The sequence below is a fragment of the Anneissia japonica genome, unplaced genomic scaffold (assembly GCF_011630105.1).
Source record: "Anneissia japonica isolate Jap-2015-1 unplaced genomic scaffold, ASM1163010v1 scaffold288073_len612986_cov165, whole genome shotgun sequence".
Lineage (NCBI taxonomy): Eukaryota > Metazoa > Echinodermata > Crinoidea > Comatulida > Comatulidae > Anneissia > Anneissia japonica.
Genome location: NW_022731366.1, coordinates 273,123 through 283,960, shown reverse-complemented (window position 1 = coordinate 283,960; position 10,838 = coordinate 273,123). Strand labels below are relative to the sequence as shown.

At 33.8% G+C, this 10,838-nt stretch overlaps 2 protein-coding genes across 2 annotated transcripts in view; one reads left to right on the top strand and one right to left on the bottom strand.

Annotated features, from left to right (window-relative positions):
• Positions 1 to 723: 723 nt before the first annotated feature.
• LOC117115346 (dynactin subunit 5-like) overlaps positions 724 to 10,838 on the bottom strand; it is a 19,068-nt gene continuing 8,953 nt past the window's right edge. The window contains exons 3-6 of the mRNA XM_033259100.1: positions 8,449 to 8,567; positions 2,666 to 2,777; positions 2,367 to 2,469; positions 724 to 1,214 (exon numbers count right to left, since the gene is read on the bottom strand). Coding sequence (XP_033114991.1) covers positions 1,114 to 1,214; positions 2,367 to 2,469; positions 2,666 to 2,777; positions 8,449 to 8,567 — 435 coding nt within the window. The 3' untranslated portion in view covers positions 724 to 1,113. The remainder of the gene's footprint in view (positions 1,215 to 2,366; positions 2,470 to 2,665; positions 2,778 to 8,448; positions 8,568 to 10,838) is intronic.
• Positions 5,207 to 10,838, top strand: part of LOC117115345 (7-dehydrocholesterol reductase-like) — a 32,465-nt gene continuing 26,833 nt past the window's right edge. The window contains exon 1 of the mRNA XM_033259099.1: positions 5,207 to 5,341. The gene's annotated coding sequence lies outside the window, so the exon portion shown is untranslated. The remainder of the gene's footprint in view (positions 5,342 to 10,838) is intronic.

Genomic DNA, 10,838 nt, shown 5'->3' with positions numbered 1-10,838 from the left:
CGTGGTGGCTTGTAAACAATGCTTTAACACTGGAAGGTACCAGGTACCCACCTTTTTTCACTTAGGTTTAATATCTAGGTTATAATGTATTGGAGAAACATTGGATTAAGTGCTAAATGGCTAGCTTTAATAAGTGACTAATTTTAACTGTGCATACCCGTATTGAAAGTGAATTAACATCAATCATTTAACACACACAACATACAGTAGGCCTCCAAAAATGGCACAGCCTTTGAATCTTCTGAATTTCATGAAGCTATTACATACATGTAACAGTTCTTCATATTTACAATTAGCTATAAGAAGCAAGCAAGCAAGTAAACTATGTATCATAGTAACTGTTTTCAGACACTTCTGAAGGCCGCACCAAATCCGAGGCCTAGCCTATGTCAGGGGCGGATCCAGATGTCCAAAAGGGGGCCCCCGATCAAGATTAACCCTACTCTAGGGGGTCGGGGTGCATGTCCCCACGAAATTTTAGTATTCTAGACGCCTAAAAATAACCTCTAAGGCGTTTTGGGCAATACATTTTTTTCTTTTTCTTTCTTGCTTTCTTTTTTTTTCTTTTCTTACCTTCCAAAAGGGGGAGGGGGCAGCCCGGTTCCCTCTGTATGTTGTGTGTGTTACATATTTGTTTATGTTGACTGACCTTTGATAAGGGCATGTGCAGTTTAAACTATGCAGTGGCTTATCTTGCAATTGGAAGTCCTTACTGCCACCACATGATTCCTGATTTTTTTAATCCATAATTCGCATCCAACTGTCAGGTTATTTCTTCAACAAGGATAATTGATAACAGATAATTGCGGTAGGTACATCTTAGTATTTCTCATATAGAGTTTTAGAGGAACTAGAGTGTGCATCCAGCAAAATCGCTGTGCGAATATAATAAGCGATTTGCCATTAGGAAACCAGGGGCAAGCGGACATGCAATAGAACATCATCCAATTAGAAATTGTGTCTAAAATATGTAACACCATACTATGGGTTATCACTTCCAGGTACTTTGGATTCGCTGTTGCTCATGGCAACAAATCCAGAATGGTGAGATTGAATATTCAGAATAGCCAAATATTATACAGTAAACACCTGTAAGGAGTCGTGGAACTTTTGTTACTGTGCGTCTGCTATTGAGAGAAAATGTTGGTAGTATCCCTTTGTTATATCTATCATTAAATCTTGGGTACATTCTGGCAACTCATTGCTCACACGACCTAAAAGGGAAAGAAAAACACAGAAAAACAATAAAAAACAATAAAAGTGTTAGTATTATTTTGGTTTTTACCACAACAGAAAAGTCTTTGTTTTTGGTTTCTTCTTTCCTGTTTTTCTTTGTTTTTGCACACAATTTTTCTATCTTCACTTTCATGCTTGGATCTTCTTTAAACTTTGTCCAAGCAAAGACTATATACAAGGATATATTAAAAAATATATATATTCTTATATATATATATACAAGGTGTATATATATTTAAAAATATGCACATATTCTACATATTTTTAAGATTAATAAATGGGTAATTAAATTTTATACAAAAATACTCGGAAATGCACAAACAATTTTTGCTCACAACCTATCAAATTTATGGAAGGCTGCAAATGGTCCAACTCCCAAGGTTTTGTTGGAACACAATCCTATCTAAAAAAATTCTACCACAAACTAGAATGTACCGATTCAAATTTGAATAGGGCGCCCTCTATCTCTTGGTAATACTTTTCTAACTTTTCACTGCATGCACAACGCAGTCGGACTTCTTGCAATTCTATACTCTTTGAAGGTAGACAAACTGACTTTCACTGGGTCAGTTCTATAGCCATATGGCCAGAACTCTCCAAATCATCACCACTAATAACATTACAGTGCAGTAGCATTTCTTTGTTTTACTTTATAATTTTTCATATATATGATTTTGTTTTTACTTTCTAATTTCAACATCAGTTCTCATTATGTCAAAAGGGCAGGCTCTATGCACACATGTGGGTTTATGGGGCAACACATGTGTTTTGTAGTGCGTATTCCAAGCACCATCGTGATTGCTCAGTAAATAAGTTTGATTGAGGGTATTGAAAGGTTCATTATTGGACATTTGCTTACAGTAGGCAGGGCCGGATTAAAGAGCTGTGGGGCCTGGGGCTGTAATTGCATGTGGGCCTAAATACTCTGTTGCTACCACATAAACCCAGATTTTTGGTGATTTTTTCCTGGGGTTTGGGGCGTATTTTTCCTCATTGGGACCTGGTGCCCCAAAAGCCCCTATGTTAATCTGGCCTGACAGTATCACAGATATCTACCACAAACATGGGATATCTCTTGATTGAGAAAATACAGTATCAATTTTATAAATATTTAAGTAACAATGGGTTACCTGGTGAGCCAGAGAAAACTGTAAATGGCGGTACCACAGTTTCTGGTGGGAGATAAGTGTTGTCAGCTATAGAACAGCAATCCTTTAATACACACCTCCTTCCCTAAATATAATGATTAAAAATTAAATAAATAAATAAATAAAAAGAATAAATAAAAAAATAAAAATAATGTTGGAAAAATTACCAGTACAAATGTTTAATTAAAACCATAGCAATTTTTAACATAACATAACAATTTTTAATTATCAAATCCCAGTTACTAATTGATGGATTAAAAGGTAACTGGACAATTACTTACAATCACGCAATTCTTGCCAATGTGAACATAAGAACCGACTTGAGCAGCGTTGATCGTGCAGTCTTCATCAATGTAAACGTGATCACCAATATGAAGCGGGAAATATGCAACACTGAAAACAAATAAAATAGTTTGGTGTATTATATGCAAGTGTAATAGCAACAAAGTGCCAATGCTAAAGTAATGATAAAAGGCGCATGAAGTTTTATTTACGATTGGTACCATTGACTATACAGAACAAAGTGCATCGTTCTCTGCTCCCTGGGAAGTACCTATCAATCCTCGATGTTAAGTCCCAATTGAGGGCTCCTTTTCGAGTATCCAACATAAACATATCTTAATTGGCCTAAAGCCTATTTTTAATGAGTTTTAACTGGTCAAATTGGTTTTTATTTTTTCAATTGTTGATCTTTTAATATTGTCTTGAACTTTAAAATTGTAATTTTAAATTTTAGCTAAGTTTATTATTTTTAACTGTGAATACCATTTTCATGTTGTTATTCATTTTTGATTAACAATGTTTCGTTTTCAGGATCCGGATGGAAATACGGTTTCTTTGAAACCTTTTTGGGCTATTTCTTGCTTTCAGATTTTTCAATTGTGTTTTCTATATAAACAATTGCATTTTAGCTTTTATCGTTGATCACTGTTGATCGTTATTGTCATAGTGTAAACAGGCCTTTAAAGTGCAATTTACTATAAAAGACTATTTTTAGTCTCAGTCACAATTAGAGATTCCGAATATTTTAAAGCCTACTTTATGCTGGTACTAATAATGGCTTTCAATTTTGTAATAGGAGAATTTGTAATTCAATCATTATACATATTAAATGTTGATTATTAAAATTGATATTAACATTTTATTGAATCATTAAAACAAATGATTCAAATGGCATATCATGTTTGGTTTTATTAAGGGTATTGTAACTCTAACTCTACAGGTAAAAAGGCAATAATAACAATGAGATAAATAGATTTCTCAAGTTGGTTAAAGGCATTTCCGTATTATGTCTTCAAATTTCTGTAGTAAATGAAACATTTCTTTGCCTTGGGTGCAAGGTATGGGATGTTCACAATTGCAGGTATAACAGCTGTGGAATTTCAAACAAACTAGACAGGATGAAGATTTATAGGTCAGTTTTCTTTGGTTTTACAATACTTTTGAAATCTTGAATCTTGAAGTCCCAGTGTTCTATGGTCCTTAGGGGCAATGTAGCCAAAATCCCTAAGAAAAAATCATTGTCCTGGTCATTACACAATAGACCCATACATCTCAGTGTCTAGGACTAATGATAAATTTTTGTACAGCAGTATCTTGTTTATTTCTGTAATTGTTTACACAATACTTAGGCAAAACTTTCTGTAATACGCCATAAATAGGCAAAATATCAGTAGTGCTTGAGCACAAAAATGTATAAATCTTGCACGTTAGTTAAATACGTATGGTATCGGTTTTAATGTGTTTTGATAAGGATTGTGGTAATATGATACTTGGCGTAGGAGCGGTTTTGCGTGTCTGCTTCTCAATTTTGAGGTCGGAGGTTAAATCCCTCACTGTATATTTTGCTTGCGTCCTTAGGTAAGACACTTTACTTATGGTTGTCTCTCTCCACCCAGAGTACATCAAGTGGGTACCTGGTAGGTTCAAACACAAAATTGCGCTTATTACAGCTGTAACATTATGGAATTCTCCCAAGGGACCTGAGTATGTGTTCCATGTGCTTGATCGACTCTCCAGGGATAATAATGCAAAGCGCATAGTCTCTACAATATGCGCTATATAAGTCAACAATTATTATTATATATTCTACTAGAGTACGGTAAATCTGATAGGAAAAGTAATTAAAACCAAAGCAAGTTGGTTGGAGTGAGATACTTCTACTCGAATTCGGCAAAAGAATTCTGAAGTCGGACACTTTTAGGAGCTTACTTTTCCTGCTTGTGAGGTCGGCAGAAACCTGAGGTCGCGTGCAAACCTCTGCTTAATATGCAATTTGGTTGAACTAAAAGATTCAAATCCTCACCTATACCATTTTTGACTAGACTTTTGAATGAGTCATTTTATCAATATTAGTATGTTTAAATGTCAAATTAATGACAGATGGCAGGAACACTTGCCTTGATGTTTGTTTGTTTTTTTTTATTTTTAACAATTTTAATTAATAATTTGTTTTTGAGGTATACAATGCCATTTTTTAGCCTCACAGCTGCCTTTGGTGTTTACTGAATAAAGTATACCTTCATATTCTACGGTAAATAACAAACAAAAAATCATGATGAGCAAGTACAATGCATGTTGAGTTTTCCCAAATCCTATCTGCAGCTTGACAATAATCTTTCCAATGGCAATAAATTTTTAATAACTGACAAAAAGAAAGTGCAGATTATTAACTCATTATCAAATATCAAAATCTTCATTGAAGGAAATGAACTACCTATAGACTTCCTGGTTAAGTATTCATTTGGAGCAACACATGCGAACTAAAATTAAACTACTGTAAGCCTGACCCACATAATCAAAACTATCGTGAACTCTGATTAGTACCCTGCAAAGGTCGTCGTTGTATTTCAAGCCTAATTGTTATTATTACACACATGCTTGCAGGCTCAAACATACGGTTCTCTCTTTCAATTGTGAATTTGTGGTTGACAAAGTGTTGTATCAAGGCATTAAAGGTAAGCCTGTAAAGATGAAAATTATCTGGAATTTATTTATCTTAAGAATTAATTTTAAGAGTAAGAAAATAAGTTTGGTTGTATGAATATTACAATATTCGGCGTGTTATTTTCTTTTTTTTCAAAGCGATTGTAACTAAATACCTGCATACAGTCTAAATATACTGTAAGAAAATTTAGCACAGCTTCCAAAAAATGCACAATAAATCTACTGGTAGGAATAGTATTTTTAGAGCAATTCCTCTTTTGTTGAGCAAATTTATTTGTGTTTTTGGTTTCCCTTATGCACAATGAGCCGCAAGTGGTCAATTGGCTAGTAGAAGATGGATGCATGTCCTTCTTCAGAAGCTGTTGGTCAAAATATGCATCATGTGCTGCAGTGCCAAATTGAAGGTATAAAGCGCCGTCCAGACTATCAAATTTAATTTGATGAAATCATGTGACATGCCTAAATATGGTCATGATGACATCACATCATGACCATATATAGGCACATCATGACTATATATGGGCATACAATTTTATAGTCTGGATAGAGCTTCAAGGATTGGCAATGCAAGTCGGCATACTGTACAAATCTGTAGTTAAAGTAGTTTATATCATGAGAAACCACGGATATGAGTGTTTTGCGAAGCAGTAAGATTTCAACTAAGTCAAGTACTGTACTGTGTGTGATTCAGAGCTGCTATGAGGAACTAAAGCTAAACACATTATTTGAGGTCTTTACAGTGGTGCGCGAGGGCACACACCCATCCAAAAATTACACACGCCCTCCCCAGTCGCCCCACAAAAATCACGGTCAAGTAGTTAAAAATTGCCTTATTTTGCGAATTAGCACCCCTCAACTGATAATCGAGAACCCACTTCACCTTAGCACCCCAGACTTCTAGATACGCCACTGATCCTTTACTGTTTCTAAATAGATCATAAAATGCTATAGTACTCTACATGCTATGACGGTCAATAGTAATGATTGACAGGTAATAAGGTTGAATCATAAACATTATGGCAGGTTTTGAGACATAAAATTTGTTAACTTTTTTATGTTGATTGCTAAAAACTAATATTTTTAAAGCCAGGTTCCGCACTGTTGAAAAAAAATGTTGATATGTTGTAGAACTAATTTTTTCTAAGACACAAGATATTCAAAAATCCGTATCTCATTATTACCGCTTCTGAGTTTTTCGTCAAATATGCTTTTTGTGTCTTAGAAAATTTATTATCAATTTTTTTCCCCCTCTGGAGCCTGGCTGTAAATAAAATTATGATTAAAATAAGAATTATTTAGAAATGTAATGCATGGTTAGTGTTAGTAATTTATAATATAATGGCATCTTTTCATGAGTTTATCAAAGCCCATATTTCCCACTGGTTGTTATTAGACAAATCGACCATATACGATGTATAACCATCTGAGTCAGTTAAGGACTATGATTGGCCATTGAAAAACTGGTGATGGATCATCAACAAGAAACAGCCAATCACATCCATCAACTGAAGCGTGGGATGAATACACAATAAAGCTGTTTATCTCGACTCTAAGAGTACTGTACTTTCACTTTGCAATAACTTAGGTTTGAAATGTCCAATTTGAATGAATGACCCCTCATTTTAAAGATCACATACTCAGGTATCTGAAAATACCAATTAGTTGAATTTAAATTTTTGCTACAACTTAGCCATTTTGCCACAACATGCCTCATATTTCCCACTGGTTGTTATTAGACAAATCAACCATATACAATGTATAACCATCTGAGTCAGTTACAGTAAGGACTATGGTTCGCTGTTGAAAAACTGTTGATAGATCATCAACAGGAAACAACCAATCACATCCACTAACTTAAGCGTGGGATCAATTACACGAGAAAGCTTAAATACATTTTCTTTGAGATATTTTCATCATCATTTTTTTGGAGTGATGAACTATAAACCAAAACATCACCCGAATCACCTTTACCATTAAATCCTTAGTTTTTTCCTTAAAATGTGTTGTGTTTATCATGAATTTACGCCCGTTTGGTCCATTTATAGTTCGAAAAACCTGCCTATTTGGAAGTATGAGAAGATATCCTTACGTTTCATCAAAGCTGAACTGGATTATAATTTCTTACATAATTGCAAAATAATAACGTTCGGTGTCTTTCCGAAATTCACTTATAATTATTACATTATAATGTTTTTACATGACATTATAATTTACATCCATTGCCTTATCCTACATTATAATTAGTGAGAGTAGCTTAGTTCAGTCGGCTACATGTAAACTGGTGGTCGCCACGGTTACAATGGATCTTTCTTCTAAGCCCCGCCCCTTGGATATTGTTGCTAAGGTCCCACAAGACGACAGTGTTAAAACATACGCGAACACATGCGTTTGTGGGACAATGCTTGTACTTGTTGGAAACGCGCATATTCCTTGTGCTGTTTTGATTGTTCAGTTATTGAGTTTGATTGACACTCCGGAAACGTCTATTCACATTGCTGCTCTCCTTGTGTTGCAGCTGGAGGGCCGAAATGCAAGTTTCAAGAGCGCACTATCTTTTAGATGAGACTTTTAAAGACGTTGGTCCCATGTGCACATTAACGAATGCAGTACACTCTTCGGAAGAGAGTAGGGGATTGTCTCCCGTTGCACTACCCAATGACCACAAGAAGGACAATACTGGAAATAAGACTTCTTTATTAATTAATGTACATTATACACTGAATAAATCCAATTCATTCCAATCAGCAAACGTAGTTAATCAGAGGGAAACTTGGAAGGAAGGGGAAGAAATGGGGTAGGACTCCATTGCCCTATCCCACATTTATTCTCATAAAAGTTTAATAGTGACTGTGAGAATTGAAAAATTACAAATAATAAAATATATCAATATTATTACTTTTTCTCCTTCTGTACAGTGTGACGATTTTCTATTTATAGCAAATATTGCACAGGATATTAATACAGTACACTTCACATAAGAAAAGGAATTAAATACTAAATATATCTATCCTCATCTAACCACATTACAAAGCAGTTCTGTGCTGGTAGGCTGAGTTCCGCCAGGTTTGACCTGTACTATACAGTAGGCAACCAATAAACATAACAAAATCCAGCTTACCCTTTGCTAAATTTCTTAAATGGAGGTCGGATGACGGAGCGTTTTCCGATGACGCAATGCCTCCCGATTCTGACGTTTGCTAAATCACCACGTATGATACAATCGGACATAATAATTGTCTGAAGAAACAAATTAAACAAAATACTAAAGACTGCGATGCATTGATTTTCTTGAATAACATCCTCGTTGAAAATGAAAAAAAAAATAGATGTGTAAATTGATAAAAAATAATGACATTGTTATTTTTCTAACCAAAAGAGACAGGAATAGTGGAACTAATTCATAATAATGATTAATTCTAATAACTGTACTATAATTATTATTTTTAATTTAATCATACAGTAACTATTCAATAATTGATTCTCTTATGAAATCAATGATCATAAAAAAAGAAAAATAATAAAAGTATTGCATTTAACATAAACAATGAAACAACACATTCACAATACCATCTGCGCATGCACGCTTCATTCAACTTTGAGGTCCAATCAAGATACAAAATAAAAAATAATTTTTAAAATAGTAATTATAACTAATGATTATAACAAGAAATCACAATCATTATAAAAATTACGTAGCACTTCAACACAAAAGGTCTACAGATTAATATCAAATAGGAAAGTATAATACATAGACCTACTCCAAGTATTGAAATTCCAACACGATGGTGTGTATTTCAGTACTTGGAGTATGTATTATATTTTCTTACATAGTATTAGAAACTTGGTATAGAATAACACACTTTTAAGAAAGTCCCATTGTGTGGTATTCGGAATGGACTTGCAGTATTTTTGCAGTTGTGAGAATAAATCATGATGCTCTACAGGTAATTAAAATGAGAGTACTTAAAGTAAGATTGCATATAAGAAATGTAAAGTGTCAAATATTTCAGAACAATGAAAAGTTGTCCTTCTCTTAGCAATTAGTACTCAGAGTGGAGCCTACAAAAACAGGATGTAATCAGGATGAGGTCTCACCACAAAATTAGTCTCATGGTTGGAAAATCAAAAAATGAATTTATAGCAAATGTGGTTAGTTCACATTACAAGCTTTACTTTGGTCTTTGAATGGTTTTTCCTAGGATAAGTGGATCCAGAGAAGTGAGCATTTGAAGTTTAGTAGGTGTATGAGAACTAGGTTTTGAGAAAATCAGCTTAAAATAAACTAAACTATACAGTAAAAATAATAATAGGACTACTGTAGAATTACAGAATATGCATGGGATAACAATTTTATACAGTAAGTAAAAAAATTCACTTTAAAGGTAAACTATGTATCAAGTATTGAAATGCACTCCATCGTGTTGGGATTCAATATTTTGACATTAATTATGTCATCATCAGAAATGATGACGTAATTAATGTCGAAATATTGATTCCCGACACGATGGAGTGCATTTCAATACCTGGCTATGTATTACAGTATACTATCTTGTCTAAAGATTAATCTTGGACCTTTCGGTTTTTGGAAAATGCCCCGTACTCCTGAGCCAGATGTCCATATAGCAACCACCAAATACCAAAAAATGTTTTTGTATCAAATTATTCAAAAACATTAAAAACAAAATTGGGTACAAATTTTTACTTCGACCTGTTTAGGTGAAAATCTCAATTAAAGATTTCAGTAAAATACGTTACATTTCGTGGTGAGACCTAAAAAAATTGTTCAGACACAGTAGAGTACTACATTTTATTTTTATGAATTAGTACATTTAATAATACATCATTATAAATAGACATTACCATTCCATGGCATCAATTCTAGTTGTTCCATAAAAGCAATAACATCAACTAGCTACAGTTCTATTCAGAAGCGCAGATAATATCATCAAAGGTTGAGAATAAAAAAATATTTTATGTTTATGAATTGTAAATATACAGTACGTACTGTATATGAATGTAATGTTAATTCAAGGTTACACTAATTTTGCATAGTATCAACTCCCATATAGCATTAGTGCCTCCAATTATGAAAGAAATGACATCTTATATTACTGTACAATATTCCAATTTATGAACGAACTGCAAACCAATATATTTCTCATTATAAGTATTACCAATAGTCATTGATGCAAAAAAAAACTTTATGACTTTGCAAAAAAATATATCTCATGATAATACTTATGAATAGTCATTGATGCCAAAAAAAAGGAGAAAAAACTACAGGGATGCCTTTGCATGTACAAGCTCATTTGGGGGCAAACACTGAATTATAATTTTCCAGGCACCCAATAAAGTTGATATTTGGAACGGGTAAATTCAAGATCCTTATTTTGAAAGCATGTTTAGTCGATATTAAATAAGTATTTTTCGTGTAGAAGGTGTGGTTGTTGTGGTTATCATTATCACTCTGTCCGCCAAACACGGAGATTCCTGTGTTTAGTAACGGGG